Here is a 16,925-nt window from a genome sequence, read left to right as displayed (position 1 = left end):
TAAGGCAATTCTGGAGGCAGAGTGGCACATAGGGGTCAAAAGGTATATCATGGGGCACAGTGGCATTTAGAGGGTTAAAAGGCATATCATGGGGCACATTGGCATATAGGGGGTATAAGGCATTTCTGGGGTAGAGTGGCAAAGCAGGGGGCAGATGTGTATAACTGGGGGGCAGGTTGAAAAAAAAGAAATAAACAAAATATTTTTCTTAATCGTGTTTTATTTAAAAAAAAAAAAAAAAAAAAAAAATGTTCACATAGTTATACATGAATTAACATTTACTGGTAACGCTTTTTTTCCTATAGGGTCGTCTTATATTCAGGCTTTTTCTTTTTCATAAATTAATATTCAGATTTGGGGGGTCGTCTTATAATCAGGGTTGTCTTATAATCGAGCAAATACGGTATTTATGTGCACTAAAAAGCACAACTATATCTAATTTGAATTTAATGTCAGCATTGCTCAGTGAATTATATTTCACTTTTAGTGCATAGTGTCGTGGGGGGTTTGTTTTCTTTCCCCTCTGTTTTACTCTAAAACAGTGTTTTCTTACCCCTGTCCCCTTTATAGAATAATGTAACTTCGGTGCCAGTTTTTTACAGACTATTAGGGAAGTTATCAGCCCTATCACTGATGTGGCACTGATGTAGCAAATCTTTTGCAAAGATTCATACTGTTTCAAAGTAGGCGCAGTGTTGGTGATAAGGCTTGTGGATGGAATTGATGCCTATGAGACATATTGTCAACGCTTGGAGCGTCTTGTCTATGCCGGTTTATAATGCCTTCAGAACATTTGGAAAGCTTGGAGTCTCACTTTCAGTGAATTTCCAATGGCAGTTAAGAGGTCAATCCCTTCAAAGGGAGGGAGCAGAGGCACATTTACATACCGCTGACAAACATTACAGTCACCGCTTGACAGTTCTGCTATTTATACTTCTGCAAATTACAATTTAATAGCTGGACGCGGCTTCTCATGCAGATTTGTCCATGCAGGCAACGACCCACTGCCAGCACGTATTAGTTGGTTAATTAGCCAGCGCGGAAACACTATTAGTGGAAGAGGCCCCTTGGGGCTAGGCAAGAAATGATAATGAATACACCAGCTCTACCACATACAGGGATGGGGATGGTTTTCTGTATTTTTCTCTTCTGCCTGCCATAAAGTGCATATGTCTGGTCATTGCTGCTCTGATTAACTTTATTGACACAATCTCATAACAAACTGGATTAATGAAACAAAAGGCAAAGTCCCTGTTCAAAAAAGCTTTAAGAAGATTATAGTAAGATTATAGTTTCCAAATGTTTTGGATCACATCAATAGATTCAGGTATTTTGTTTTGGTTTTTGCTGCCAACTTTCCCTTGTACTGTTTTTTTAATATTCTATTATCATCACCTTTCACTTTCTTCTCACACTTTCTATGGCCATGACCCATTCCATTGGACATAGGAAACCATTCTGACTACCCAAGTTTTTATGAGTTTTGATTGTGAATTAACCCAAGACAGGGATGTTTGAAACCAGCTGGGTCTCAGACTGTCCGTTAATACAAAGCTTGTCCACATTAAAAGCAAAGAAAGAATGCTAGCTTGACCATGCCTGGCCCATCAAGTCTGCTCAGTGTCACTTAGCAGTCTCATGAATCCATACATATTAAGAATCAATGGGGAAAAAGTGCTTCCAGAACCCTCCCATGTTCTATTTGGATATCTGTGAAGGGGAACTCTTAGTAAATATTTTTTTTCTCAACTACAATGTTTTAGTAGAAATTAATCAATTTAAACACGGTTTTTAATCGGGGAAAATCACCTTTTCCTTGCTTTTGAGTAAGTGGGTTTTCCATGAAACATTTAATTTTTAGCCAACACAGCTGGGTTTGAACTGGTGCATGTTTAAACTGATGAAAGGTTTCCTCTCCCCTTTTTTTTATTTTTATTTTATATAAATATGTATCAATTGAAACAAACCTTTCAGACTCACAATTGAAGCAGTTATAAAGACATCCTAGGCTATCAATGTGAAAGTTGCTGGCGTTTCAGATCTTATCTGTGGTTCCAGATTATAGAAATCCCTTCCTGTGGTTCTGAGCGATTCCGAGCTGAAGTGGTTTACACATCAAAAGGCAGACTTGATGTTTAAAACAGTATTATGGGCTCTCTTCTTTGGTCGGTGGTAAGCAGGTGCATTAAACTGGTGACTACCTTACAGGGAGGCCATCCTTTTTCCTCAAAGAAAAGTGCTTTCTCTCTGCAGGATACTCCACATATCAAATGTCAAAATATTTTCCTGATATTGATGTGGGAAAGCCCAGTTTATGCTTCAGCAATGTATTAGTATGCTACTTTCACAACCATTCTGCTGCTTATGAAAACTAAAAGGTTCAATTACCTCTTTAACTTGCAGTGTAACGGAATCAGTCTATAACCAGCTCATAAAGCATATAAATACTGCAATTTAGCTCTAGAGGGATTATATTTCTCTCTAGTTTTTGCATGAAAGTTTAATGTAGTCCTTTTTACAGGCTGCACTTATTTAGCATTTCTTGTAAAACTATTTCTTCTGTACATGGCGTAGCAAAGTAAATATACCCTTGAATAAAGTTAAGTACATGAGATGTATCATAAGCATTTTCAATATTTCTGTGGCGATCTGGTGCGAAGATGTTATGTAGATCAGTCTTTGTAATTGCGTGGTCGGAATCTGCAGATGTACAGGTATTGTCTACGGTGCAGTCCGCGTGCTTCACTTCATAATTGCGTGGTCGGAATATGCAGACATATGAAGTACAGTGTACATAGCAGTCCCTGTGTTTTACTTCTAGGCCCGTTTTGACGCATTTTTGGCCTTGTTCTGCTTTTAACTGCAAGCCTCATTAATACAATAAGGTGTCTGCTTTGGCATATTTGTCACCCCAGTTTTTATTGTGCAGTTAAAAAGACAGACTTTGGATAATGTTCCTGTTTTTTTGTAACCACAAGTCAATTGAAGATCTTTCCCTCCCACACTTTTTTTTCTTTTTTTTTTTCTTCCTACTTTTCGCTTGTTTGAATTACCTTAATTACTGTTGAGATTACATTCAGATTCCTTTATATGGTTTCTCTACATTATACAGTTGTTTGCTTTTTAGCCTTCATATTGTATGTAAGCACAATGAATCGTATACCTTGATAGCACATTCCCACACTTATGTTAAAATAATGTATATATGTCAATTTTTTTTCTTGTTTGTTTTAGAGTAACGTAACATCTGGTCTCCCTAGTAGGTCATGCCTGGACAACATGTGGCACTCCAGCTGTTGAAGTGCAAGTCACATGATACTTGGCCAACCTTTAGGCTATTGAAGCACCATGGGAACTCTTCTTCCACAACAGCTGGAGGTGCTAATGTTGCCCAATCCTGTGCCAGTAAAAAGGACCGAATGGACTCATCTATTGACGTTGTAGGTTCTGGGCCATTCATGTTCAATCTTTTCTACAGATCAGAGAAACTGTGTTTAAGTCAAACAAGTGTTTCACCTACACAAAACACTCCTAGTGTGATTTAAGTGTTATCCAAGAATAATCAAGCATAGCTGATTTTTTTTTTTTTTTTTTATATTTTTTTTTGGTTTGTTTCTAAAATAGCTTTATACCTGAAACAGATTTAAGGAACTTTTGTGCCCTTTCTCATGCCTGCAGGCAATGTTAAATTTGCCATAAATTGCCTGAGATATGCTGCCACTCGGTGTGTGCCCCTCCCGAGATATGCTGCCACTCGGTGTGTGCCCCTCCCGAGATATGCTGCCACTCGGTGTGTGCCCCTCCCGAGATATGCTGCCACTCGGTGTGTGTCCCTCCCGAGATATGCTGCCACTCTGTGTGTGCCCCTCCCGAGATATGCTGCCACTCGGTGTGTGCCCCTCCCGAGATATGCTGCCACTCTGTGTGTGCCCCTCCCGAGATATGCTGCCACTCTGTGTGTGCCCCTCCCGAGATATGCTGTCACTCTGTGTGTGCCCCCCCCGAGATATGCTGCCACTCTGTGTCCCCCCCGAGATGCGCCCCCCTCCCCTAGACTTCCCAGTGCAGACTCCCGGAGTCCTGGGTGTCTTGCGGGGCCGGCGGGGGACATCTATTCTACGCAATAAGCATATACAACTTCCGTGGGATTTCCCGGCAAGGGAGATTGTTAAAGCACATCGAGCAGACGTGCCGGCAGCGGAGGTTGTTTACGCGCATCGCCGCAGCCGGTGAACGTCTGCGTGATGTGCTTAGACAATCTCCCGTGCCGTGGAAAGTGCTGGCAGGGAAGGCTGTCTGAGCGTTTCAGAGAGTAGGATGCAGGTCCCCTGCAGCGCTGCGGGGGATCTGTATCCTAACCCTGCTGCCTGCCCGGCACCCGGAACTGCATGTCCTGGGCGTCGGGCGATACGAATTGCGCATTCCTGTGCTAAACCCCGAATATAGGCTGCACCCCCACTTTAAAGACTTAAAGTGGGGGGAAAAGTGCGGCCTATATTCGGGCAAATACGGTAATTTTTGCATGTGTGGAAATTGACGTTTCAAAATGTATCGTGGATAGACACAATGTTAAATCTGCTGTTTGGTGTAATGGTGGTTATTTTTTAATTATGTTGACATTATCAGCATTGTATGTGTTTTTAAAGAGGCTAATGCAATGGTGTTCACCTCCAGGCCACCAATAATCACAGTAGTTTATACTGTTGGGATATCCCAGCTTGAGCACAAGCGTTTCACTTAAAACTCATTAAATTACTTGTTTGTAGACACGGATACATGATTTGTTTGTGTCTTTCAAGGCTTGGAGTTGAAGTGAAATACATGTGTGAAAGTATAAGCATCTTTTACTTTAACAGTGTATGTGTAAATATTTGTCTGAATTGGGTTTAGGGCTATGAAAAATTTTTAATCTGTGACTAGCTTGTATTGTGCCTAATGAGTTATTTATTAGTGTGTAAAGAGTCAACCGGTACCATTTCACGCTTTCTTGCTATGGTTAACCAGTGTGGCCTGTACATTGTCCTTTGGAATCTGTGGTGTATGTTTTATCCAAGATAGCAAAGGGCATACTGCTTTCTATGAGATCACTTATGAATCATTTTTTATTAAGAAGGCATTAGAGCATACTAGGAAAGTCTTGCTTATAGAACATACCTTGCAGTGACCACATTTCCTGTGCATGTTGCTCAATAGCTAGATGCCTCTTAAAAGGATGCATGAGTGAAATGTCTCCGGTACACGTATGAATGACTCCCTCCAGTGGCTACACAGTTCTCAGAACAGGGATATGACTTCTTGTCCCATTGCTGTGCACTTTGCAGCCATGCGAGGGAGCAGCGTATGCTTGGACTCCTAAACTGCCCATTCACAAATTAGATGTGAAAGGCTCACAGAAAGGTTAGTAGGGGGTCCAGCGATTACTATCTTTGGTATAGGGAACACTAATGACAATTGACTCAAAGCATGCATTAACGCACAATCCCAGATTATGCATTTAAAGCAAGTTAAATAGACCATAACCTTTCATCCAGTATACACATTTTGTGTGTGTAAATGTGGGATGAACGTTGTATAAAGATGTCCCGAGTTTCAGAGTAGCGACTGAATATTTTATTTATTTGTATGTGTGTAACATTTTATCAAAAATGATATTACTGTAGTATTGACGGCTATATTGATTAAGTTAGGAATTAATTGTATCTGTGGGGACTGTAGTAACATTTACAGACATGTTTTGGCATGATGAAGTCTACTAGAGATGCAAAATCTCATATGCTATAGAGTTATGGGATTTGACCTTCATAATGTATATTGAAGTAGAGGACCTACAACCACAACTCCCCTGCAAACTGTCAACTCAACTTTCAGTAAATAGGCTAATAAGTAGTACAACACCTGACCATTTGTATATCTGTACAAGTCTATGGTATCTATACAATTTCATTCAAAGTGTTTATAACAAAATGCCAGAGTTGTTTAAGTTACAATTATGGGTTTCTAGAAAAGCTTTTTAAAGACTTTTATTTGATACATTTTGCAAACAGCAGATTTCTTCAGAGTTCTCAATTTGCTTAGACTTTGTAATGTCCCTTTACTTAGATATTCACGGGTCAGCTTAAACATACAAATGACAATTTAGACCCTGTAATTTGTTGATCAATAACAAAAATGCATACAGCCATATTAGCCCAAGAGAAACTGGAGTCTTGACGACGTTTATAGAACGCATGTTGTTGGGCAACACAGAAAAAAAACTTGGTTACGTGATGTTTCGGAATCTCAGATGTGTTCTTCAGATGGAAAAGAAGATGAGATCTGAGGTCCCAAAAGCTTATGTTACATAACAACTTTTTCTGTGTTGGCCCAATAAAAGGCAAAAAAATCTTGATCAATAAGCAGTCTCCTGTGTGTATTTATATATTATGATATACTGGAACATGGCTGCCATCTGCTGGTTTCCCAATGAAACAACCCTTTTGCCGTTAGTTTTGCAATCTGTTGGATTTGTCCTTACACTATTTTTTTGTGCATTTGAAAGGGGTTATTGGGGAATAGAAATAATTGGCATATGGCATACAACACCCTATACGAGTATACAATGTTTTAAGGATTTTCATTTTGAATACAGTTGGTGCTTTTACAATCCATATCTGTTAGAGCTTCTAAAGCTTATAGAAGGAGATTAATGTCTATGGTACCATACAGATGTTTACTTTGCCATTCTGATCACATGATATACATTTTTTGTTCACACATTATTCAGACGGCCACAAAACACACTAACTTGCATCTTTACAGGCTGGTTGAAGAGTTCATGCTTCTTGCAAATATGGCAGTGGCACACCAGATTTACCGTCAATTTCCTGGAGAAGCTTTGCTACGTCGCCACCCTCCCCCTCAGACCAAGCTGCTGAACGACCTGATGGAATTCTGTGACCAAATGGGACTACAACTAGACTTCACTAATTCAGGAACTCTGCATGTAAGCAAAGCCTTCATTTGAGTTGTCCTCTTGGGCGTACACAAGCCTTTACAATGCATCACCATTCTGTCAGTATCCCCTTGGTATAATTTTAGAGCTCACAGCTAATGGAGTTTTGTGTATATGTACCATGAAAGTGAATACCGTTAACTGTGAAGACTTTTTCCTGACCATACTTGACCGTGGGCAATATTTTCCCACATTGTCACACTATACCCTGTGAATCAAGCTGTGCTGTATCGGGAAACCTATTACAATGCACAGCGGATATTGATTTCTTGTAGCTTTGGCTGTTTTCCATTAAACTCTGTAAAACTAGTAGGATTATTAATATGCTGTAAACATCCAATTTCTCTCATGGGATGAAATCATGGAAGATCAAGGGGGTTATTTTGAAAGACCAACTTTAGTTAAAAGTGGTTAAAAATTAAGCATTCAGCATGAACAGTCCACCAGCTTCTTCAGTGATAAGGTTATTTTACACTAGATTTGCTTTTTATAAGCAACCTCCAATGTTAATGTTTCACATACTTCCTATGCACATATCCATGTTATAGCTGGGTGAGCTGGTATGGTCTCAAACCCAAAGTCTGGTTAGGCCCTGGCTTGAGAAGACAAAACAAAACATGAGCTTGGAGGTAAGCCAACTCAAACTCCAACCCTTGGTCAGGGCTTTGGTCCTCACAAGCATGTATAGGGATACTTGGGAGGAATTCCCTTTTGCTGCGGGTGAGTGAAGCTCAGCCATGTATATTGCATGCAGAACTTTACCTAGATTTGAACTCCCTCTAAAAACAAATGCCCCTGTTTTGTTCCCCATAACCTTGTTGTATAGTGATTTTTATTTATTTTTTGCAAAAAAGATCTTATGTGAATACAACTGATGTGGAGACAAAAAAACAGCGAATTGATTTTCCTTTCATATTCTCTCCACAGAAAAGTTTGAATGACCAGTTTGGGAATGATGAGTACTCAAATGCACGCAAGGAAGTGCTGACCAACATGTGTTCTCGTCCCATGCAGGTATTACATGTGTGTCTGGGCTGAAGGAAACAATGGAATTTTCCTTTTTTACTAATGTAACTGTACAAAACTGAAATAGCAGAAGGCACTAGTAACAATCTGAACGACTTTACTCTATTGTGGGCCTTGAGGAAAGGCGAAGTTTTTTGGGTTTTCTGATAGATGCTTTCCCGTCTTTACTGGTCCTTTAAGTAATAAATCTGAGGGCTGCTTCTAAATTAAATGGGATTACCCACAATACTTTTCCAGCTGGGAGACGCAGCAAGCATTCCTGATCCCACATCAGGTCACTCTGACCTGCATGATTTATGCATATGGTTTACAGAGCAAAACCCCCAAGAGCTGAAATCTGTAACAGTGCCTGCTGTGTCCTGACAGTTGAAGTCTTTCATGACTGAGGAAGTTATGGCCATGACAGAAGGCCTTGCTCTGGTTGCAGGCAATTTGTCTGTGTGCCCCCTGGCTGTGTCTTCCAGGCTCTCTTAAATTATATCATATTTTCTGTCATTTTGTTACCAAGTTCTGCCCTGAATTCTTATTACACACACACACTTAAAGAATCTATAGTATGTATTATCACGTATATATTCTATGTGACATATATATATATATATGATATATATCATATATATATATATATACATATTAAATTGACATATGGATATATTTGCCCCTTCCTAACACTATAATTCTGCTGCCAGGCTTATGTACCTTATACATTGCTCTACTACTGTCTTACACCTTTCTGTGTTTTACGTCAAGCGTTTAGTTTTAAATTTGGACTCAACATTAACCCCTTTAAGGACCAGGCCAACACTTTTGCGGTGCTCTTTCTTTAGATACCTTCTTTTGATCATATGTAATTCCTTATGAACCCCACACACACTTTTTCTCGCTTTTCTTTGAAAAATATTTTACTAATACAAGCTAATTACAAAACTGCTAAATAGATTCTATTTGTCCTGAGTTTAGAAATACCTGATGTTTGTTTTTTTTTTGCTTTTTGGGCAAGAAGTACAAGTAGCATTTTGCTATTTCCAAATCTGGTCGTTCTTCCCCACGTGCTATTTTGGGTATCTTTAAAGCCGGCCGATGCAATTTACCCCATCAAACCATATATTTCTGAAAAGTAGACACCCCAGGGTATTTCAAATGGTGGTATTTTAACCCTTTCCATGCACTAATTTTACCACCAGTCTCTTGAGTGATGTATTGGGACTGCTTTGTTTACCCACTGCACCTCCATTTGTTTCCCTTGCAGATGGCTTTATACTTCTGCAGTGGCGCCCTAAAAGATGAGTGTTTATTCCGTCACTATGCACTGAATGTTCCTCTGTACACGCACTTCACTTCCCCTATTCGCCGATTCCCTGACCTGATCGTTCACCGTCTTCTTGCAGCATCCATTGGTGAGTTTCTCGTTAGACCTGTCATCCCGGAAGAGGAATAAAAGTATAAATTTAAAATTTAGATATTGGTAAAACACTGGACATAAAGTATTTTTGAGAGGATTTGTACGTACGTTGTAGAGGATGTGGAATGTTATGATGTAATAACAATTTTTAGAGAACTGTCTGGTGTGTAGAGATGGGCTGGCCTGCGTAACCGCCAACAAAATGTATATTTTCAGGTTGTGGACCACCTCTGAAAATGCGTCAGGATGTCATTCAGAAGCAGGCAGAACACTGTAACGACCGCAAGACCGCATCCAAAAGAGTGCAGGAGCTGAGTGCTGAGCTTTTCTTTGCAGTATACGTGAGGGTGAGCCTCAGAGACATTGCTCCTTTGTAACACACTGTAATGCGGCTGAAGTGTACTCATGTTTAAAGGATCTAATGGATAAAAAGCTGCATTCCATGTTCACCATAAGAAGCATGACAGTTGAAATCCATGCAAAAGGCAAAGGAACTTGGAAAATGTGAAGTGGACATGGCCTTTTAAAAATGAAACTTAATAAATAACTTAATAAAGCGTGCATGTTACATTATTTTTCCAGTAGAAAATGCACTTGTCCTCTTCCAGATGGCTGCGTATGTGTAAACCAAGCAGAAATGCACAAAGTGTGACACCTAACGGGCCAGAGCTATATTTAAGATATAGGTTTACCAGATTTGTAACGCTTTTTAAAATTGATGAGCTGACCTGGTTTCAAATTATGCATCGCAACTCTGTGTCCATAGTATATCTCCTTATGCTGCCTCTGTTTCTACAGGAATGTGGCCCATTGGAGTCAGAAGCCATGGTCATGGGAGTCCTGAATGAAGCTTTTGATGTACTCATATTAAGATATGGTGTCCAGAAGAGAATCTACTGTAATGTAAGATATTGCGTGTTCTAGGTTCTCTCTCTCTCCTCTCCACTGTGTATTGTTGAGTATTAGTTTGTCTCTGGGTTCTTTGTCCAAGGCAAATGTCAGACATACATAATAGTCCATTCTTATCATTCCCAGGCTCTGCCTCTGTTGAGCTCAAACTTTCAACAGATTGGGAAGAAACCAGAGTTAACGCTGATATGGAAGCCTGAAAAAGATGGAGAACCGCCTGTGCGCCAAGTAAGTGCTGTCCCAGGTCCTTTGTTTACGAGTTTCCTCATCTTTGATTTCCCTTGCGCTGAAAAAATTGACTTGTTCAAGTAACCTTGCAAATACTAACTCTTTAGTACATGCCTAGTTATTTCGTAAATGATGTTGATAAATGTCTCATGTAATTTCCCTTGGTATATGATGCTACCTTTGGGCAAACAGTCCTGAACTGCACTAATCTGTAATCACATAATACAGGTGTGTAGATGTACAATCCTATCTTCTAAAAATAATGAAATATTTGAACTGTTGCTATAAACAATAATGTATTGTAAGCTTTGGACTCACAAAATCTGTTGTTCACTAGAATCCAACCAGTGGCAAGACTTTCGCATATTCACAGACTGCTTATTAGTTAAAAGGAGGCAAATTAAGTGCCTCTGTCCATCATTACTAACCACTCATATTTTTTATATCTGCCAGGCCTTAGTAGAGTGAAAATTACTAAATCTCCATGAGTTGTCATAATGTGGGTCTCAATAGCTTCAGTGGGGACTCTGCTCAAGTGATCATATAGCATAAGTTTGGAGTACTGAGGGGCTGTTACAAATATTCTCCCCCAAATGGGATAACCCTTTTAAGAGAATACCCCCTGAAATAGTTTTGATCTTGGGTGAGTGCAGCTAATTTTGACCTTTGTGATCATGGTATCTTGTGTGAAAGATGAAAGGCTAACTTTCACTGTAAAGTAGCTGATATGATTAGTTTTGTCTGGTTACAGATAATCATTCTAAGAAAACTGCATTTCATTTTCTACTTTTACAAATGTGTTGAGTCTTTGTAGAACCATAACCCAAATGATGCTAAAATCTTTTAGAAATACAACTTTTGAAGACTTCTTGCTGATTTAACTACACATAACTGAAAGTATCTTTAAAGTCAAATTCGGTAGTGATCACAGAACAATATGATCAGAATATATATACCTGAATATATGGCATATCCTTAACGTGCCAATACTTATTCAGTAATAGTAAGTCTTATGTATAAATGGCAAAAAGCAAATGCATTTTTTTACCGGTTTGCTGAAGAAAAACATTACACCAGTCATTACAGCACCTACTATTTATTTTTAGAAATGAAGACATTTAAGACATTAAGATAATTTGCTAGGCCTTTGTACTTTCATGATACCAATGCTTAGAAATTATTAACCAGCATGCAGCCACCCTTCTCTTCTGGATTTTCATGTTTACTTTGTGGGAGTGTTAGATGTTGGCACCAGATGCCCATAGAATGAGCAACATGTCCCACGGTGCCACCTTTGCCCTTAACAGCTTGTGAGCAATGTGCCATCTAATTTTTCTTAGTTGGCGTGCGCAGAAAATTTCTCTTGTGCAAAAAGTTTCACAGAGCAAAAATATCCGCGCCGCATAAAGTTTCAAATTGCACCACAGGTCTGTACATACATGTCGAATTTGTAGCTGGCATTTGATAATGCATGAATGCCGTGCCTGTTCAAATGTGAAGTTGTATGAACTGTACAAAAAATGTCTCACTGTTAATGTGGTTTCTATTGTGGAGTGCAGTGTCATTATATAACTGCTGCCTTGTTTTCCGTTCTCAGGTTATTGGAATCTTCACCCTCCTGGAAGTGGTTCTGAAGTCGGATAATGTCCCTCTGAAGTATACTGCACTGCTGAAAAAACCAGAGGCTCCGTGATTGGCAAAGGAGCGTCTAGCCCTGGAGCTAGGCATCTCTTCTGTTTTTGTTTTTTTGTTTTTTTTCTTTTAATTGTCGGGGCAGAATTTTAATTCAAGAATGTTCAAATCCTTTAACCTTTTTACTGCTGTATTGCATAGAAAACGTCTTTCATATCCACTGATGTTTCAATATGAAAGTTGTTATAGACATTATGGAGAAACCTCCATATGTGTGGGTGCCAGACCCCCTGCATGTATCGCTCAAGCCACCTTATTCAGCAGTGAAGAGCGTGCTGGGTCTGGTCTTAGCATTGTCTCATTGCACAGTAGATTAGCAAGCGTATTTTTTTATTATTATTAATATTATTGGCCACTAGAGTTTGTATTTAAATTTTCTTGCAAAAGCTGAGACGTGGTTCTCCTACTCAACTGATATATATTTTACTTTTTTAAATGGCAGTATATTCCTGGTGTACCATAATTATTGCAGCAAAAGATCACATTTTAATTTTTAAATATTTTTTAAAATGGCATTTTTGTGCTTGTCCAGGATTTTGAAGAGCCAAAAAATGGCCTTGATTTTATGGGCCATGTTTACATGTGTCCACAGACTTTGTTTTGCACAGCAGCCTGTGTATGTTTTATCCAGAGTCCAGTTTTTTCTGTAGTGACTTTAATGATTTTTTGTGGACAGTTTTGTGGGCCAGGAGTGTATAACCCAAAAAGACAGAATGGCATAATTTAACCCCTCATTACAGCTGCTTCCTGTAACAGTTTTTTTTCTTGATAACGAAGCGTGTGACCATTTGTCATTAACTATGGTCACCACTGAGTGGCAATAGAATATCAGCGCTGGTTGATCTGTATGCCAGGTCAACGTTCCTTCATGCGGCACTATGAACATTAGATTAGAGTTTTAATATACTGTGCTCTGTATGGATCTGAGTGGTGATTCATTCTAGGATATTAGCAAGGACAGCTTGGTGTAGGACACTCATTCCTCCATAATCATATCTGGAGACAACCCCCAATAAAATGATCTGCTCTGTGCATATCTTCCTTGTTTTTGTATATACGCACACATACAGCAATGTCACATAGAGAGCCACGCCGGTGTACTAATCAATAGTCAGCCACACTTTGTTTACAATTAATATAAAGTGCAAGGCAAGTGCGGAGTATCTAAACTACAATGACACCGACAAATAACACTTTTTAATATCAAATTGTTGAATCTAATTCACTGAATTTGAGCTACAGATCTGCTATTATAATGGTATTTCCGTAATGCTCTCTTAACATGGGAATTAAAGAAAACACTTGAATAGAGGTGTTGAAAAGCAAAAACGCGTTTTATATTCTTTGGGAAATGGCAGTGTTTCTAATTCAGCTCCCTGAATTTATGATGCATTATTATAGGCCACCCCTGGCTGATTTGTCGACATGAACAGTGGAATTGCGTAATCCAATTAGCGATATATCAACAAATCTCAAATTTAGATGTTTTCTACTAGACCAACCAAGCAATTAATAGAGCTGAAGCCCACTAGGTATGTAAAGGGAACTTGGTAAGATGGCACTGTGATTATCTGCCCAACTCCCTCTTTAGTGAATAAACCTCCACTGTGCTGCACAAGGGCTGAGATTGATATAACCCGGGAATTTGTCACGTGCTTAACTTTAATTCTACAGAGCACTGCGATAAACTCAAGCACACCAAATGTTTTGCATATCCGGAACAGGACAGGAACTGGGTAGTATGGATGGACAGTCGCTTCAAAAGAGAGGGGTAGTTGTTAGAATACAGGAGTATGTTTGAAGTTTGAACCCTTGAGTGTAAGATAGTGGCAAAGGATCACCACTGTACAGAGAAAGGTGCTTTATGGTCCAAAGGTAATTTTGTACATATGATAGCCAAGCATACATATATATATATATGTGCGTGTGTGTCTTATGTCTAAGAGACCAAACACAAGTAATCGGCAAGTGGAATAGCAGCTGGCAGAGATGCAGTGGACGTTTTCAGTTGCCTGTTTTGTGGTAACGTCAGCCTTTGTCATAGTCCCAAACTGTGTGGCTCAGGCTGTGACCTCAGGGGCAACTGTTGATCCATTGGGTAAGTTAATGAAGTCTGGTTTGCTTTTGTTTTCAATACAGATTGTTCCCCGGAGTAAAAAAAAAAAAAAGAGAGAATGCACTTCCCAGAAGTGGAATACCATTATGAAATGTAACTTTTGTTTTACATTATTGTAAAAATTATGCTAAACCATCTCTGCAACAGATACTTTCAACATACACTATTAACTCTTTGCCTATTTATTATACATTCTGTCTCTGCCTTTAAAATGTTTGCTAAAGTAGCATACTTCAATGATTTTTATCTTACTGATCACCTTGTTGCAGATGAAGATATATATAATTTGTTGCCATGTACTGAACCTGTGGGCACCTTGGCATTTGCTGAAGAGATTGTGCCTACTACGTCTGATTTGACATGTTGATTCAATCTTTAGAAAAGGCTAAAGCAGTACATATAGTATACATAGTACAGGCAAATCTCATACAATTAAACAATGTTTGGAAGTGATCCTAATTAACAAACGGGTAAGAGTAGATGAGACAATTTCTTATTTTCATCATAACTTGTCTATAGTTAGCCAACTTATCTTCGCACAGGTCTGAAAAGACAGTGTGGGATCTGGTGGTAGGTTTTATTGGGTTAATAAACAAGGCAGTAGATAACTCCCCTTACAGATCTTTTGTAATGTATTTTAAGAGAGGGACACAGAATTTTACTGAAACACCAGTAAAATCAAAACACAATATATTTCGGTAATCAGGGCCCCATCTTTGTAGATCTGCAATAAATCCTCTCAGTTGCACTGATAATACTGGACAGTATTTACTTTGGTGTTTGAAAGAAGTGAACATTTTAACTGATATGGTGTATCATGAAGTGCCTAACACACTGAGCTTGTGCTGGATAAAAGGTAGCTCTAGCATCGTATAATTTAAAATGTTCATAGGAGTTTATATGCTGAACTCTCCTGCAGTCTTCTGCTATAACGCATACATCCCTATGAGGCTGTGCCAGTCTGGTGCTCTAGTGATTGGTGGAAAGGTTATTTTTGAGACAAAGTATTTGGTTGCTAACATAATACATTAGATTACATTGCCTTGCATGTATTTTTAGAGCAACATATTAATAAAGTGCAACAACAAAATTGAAACTGCCACTATACAAAATGTACACTAATATTTATGCATGTTAAGACACAACGGCAGAGACGAAAGAGGATTCTGACCTTACAAGCTTACTGACTCTTCGCTTGTATGTGGGGAGTCAGGATGAGGATAGATTTTGTGAACAGTAGGATCAGCATAGATAGGGGGAATGACTAAGCCACGTGTTAAATGCTTGAACCTGTCAAACATGGAAGAACTAGAGTTACTGGCAAGTGATGAACATTGTGACCTAATTGTCATGGAAATGTAGTTTGATAATGTGGAAGCCTTATGGCATAGAACAGGGGTGTCCAAGTTTTTTCTGCAGTGGGCCACTTCATCAGAATTGTATACGTGCGAGGGCCGCACTCATTTTTCACTGAGAGAAAATATGGCCTTTAATAAGATATGCAGATTAAAATAAAGTAAATGACACAAAACCTTTACTTTTCCTCTCACTGATTTCTGGGCCTACAAATTCAGCATTCTGGATAAGTAAAAATAAAATAGTTCTATTTATTTTATGGATGTACTAAAATGAAAATTCTGGACCAAAACTGAAAATTCAGGGTTCACTTAGCCGAAACTGAAAGTGCCCCCCCCCACTTTTAAATAAAAGTAAGTTACACACCAAAATTGTACGAAAAATTATATATTAGGATTAACAGCAATCTCAGGCATACCCAGATTCCAGCATGTACTGGTTGGCTGGGCATTGTATTTTTTGTCCAATTTTAGTGTGTAACCACACTTTTATTAAAAGTAAATCACCACAATTGGACAAAAAACAAACACACACTTTTTATACCCAGGCAACCAGTGAATGCTGGAACCTAGGCATGATGGGACTGTGATTGCTGTTAGCAATCACACTCCTATCATCCCAAGTCAGCCAATACATGCTGGTACAGGGTGGCTGTAAGTGCAGACCCCATACTGCTGGCAGCATCAATACACAAGGGGGGCAGCTAGCCAGGTTTCAGCATGTACTGGTTGACTTGGCATGATAGGAGTGTAATTGCCAACAGCAAACACACTCTTTTTATACCCAGGCAACCAGTAAATGCTGGAACCTAGGCATGATGGGACTGTGATTGCTGTTAGGAGTGTGATTGCTAACAGCAATCTGCTATCATCCCAAGTCGGCCAATACGTGCTGGTACAGGGTGGCTGTAAGTGCAGACCCCATACTGCTGGCAGCATCAATACACAAGGGGGGCAGCTAGCCAGGTTTCAGCATGTACTGGCTGACTTGGCATGATAGGAGTGTGATTGCTAACAGCAATCACAGTCCCATCATGCCTAGGTTCCAGCACTTACACATCCATGCTATCACCCACACACAAATTCATTCATTCACAGATTCATTCCCTCAATCCGACATACTCATTCACACAACCTACCCCACCCCCTTACCTGCGCTACAGGTCTCGATGCCGCTCCCAGACTTCAGCAGGGGGCACGGCCTCC

The 16,925-nt window shown here is 39.4% G+C and overlaps 1 protein-coding gene across 1 annotated transcript in view; it reads left to right on the top strand.

Annotated features, from left to right (window-relative positions):
- Nucleotides 1-12,249, top strand: part of LOC149302268 (DIS3-like exonuclease 2) — a 138,500-nt gene extending 126,251 nt beyond the window's left edge. Inside the window, exons 15-21 of the mRNA XM_089482395.1 lie at nucleotides 6,799-6,982; nucleotides 7,919-8,005; nucleotides 9,267-9,414; nucleotides 9,636-9,766; nucleotides 10,218-10,322; nucleotides 10,455-10,556; nucleotides 12,154-12,249. Coding sequence (XP_089338521.1) covers nucleotides 6,799-6,982; nucleotides 7,919-8,005; nucleotides 9,267-9,414; nucleotides 9,636-9,766; nucleotides 10,218-10,322; nucleotides 10,455-10,556; nucleotides 12,154-12,249 — 853 coding nt within the window. The remainder of the gene's footprint in view (nucleotides 1-6,798; nucleotides 6,983-7,918; nucleotides 8,006-9,266; nucleotides 9,415-9,635; nucleotides 9,767-10,217; nucleotides 10,323-10,454; nucleotides 10,557-12,153) is intronic.
- Nucleotides 12,250-16,925: the final 4,676 nt, after the last annotated feature.

This window comes from Sceloporus occidentalis, unplaced genomic scaffold, assembly GCF_023333645.1.
Source record: "Sceloporus occidentalis isolate IW3139 unplaced genomic scaffold, rSceOcc1.0.p SCAF_19, whole genome shotgun sequence".
Classification (NCBI taxonomy): Eukaryota; Metazoa; Chordata; class Lepidosauria; order Squamata; family Phrynosomatidae; genus Sceloporus; species Sceloporus occidentalis.
The sequence above is the reverse complement of the archived record's forward strand: the minus strand, read 5'-3'. Positions and strand labels throughout refer to the sequence as shown.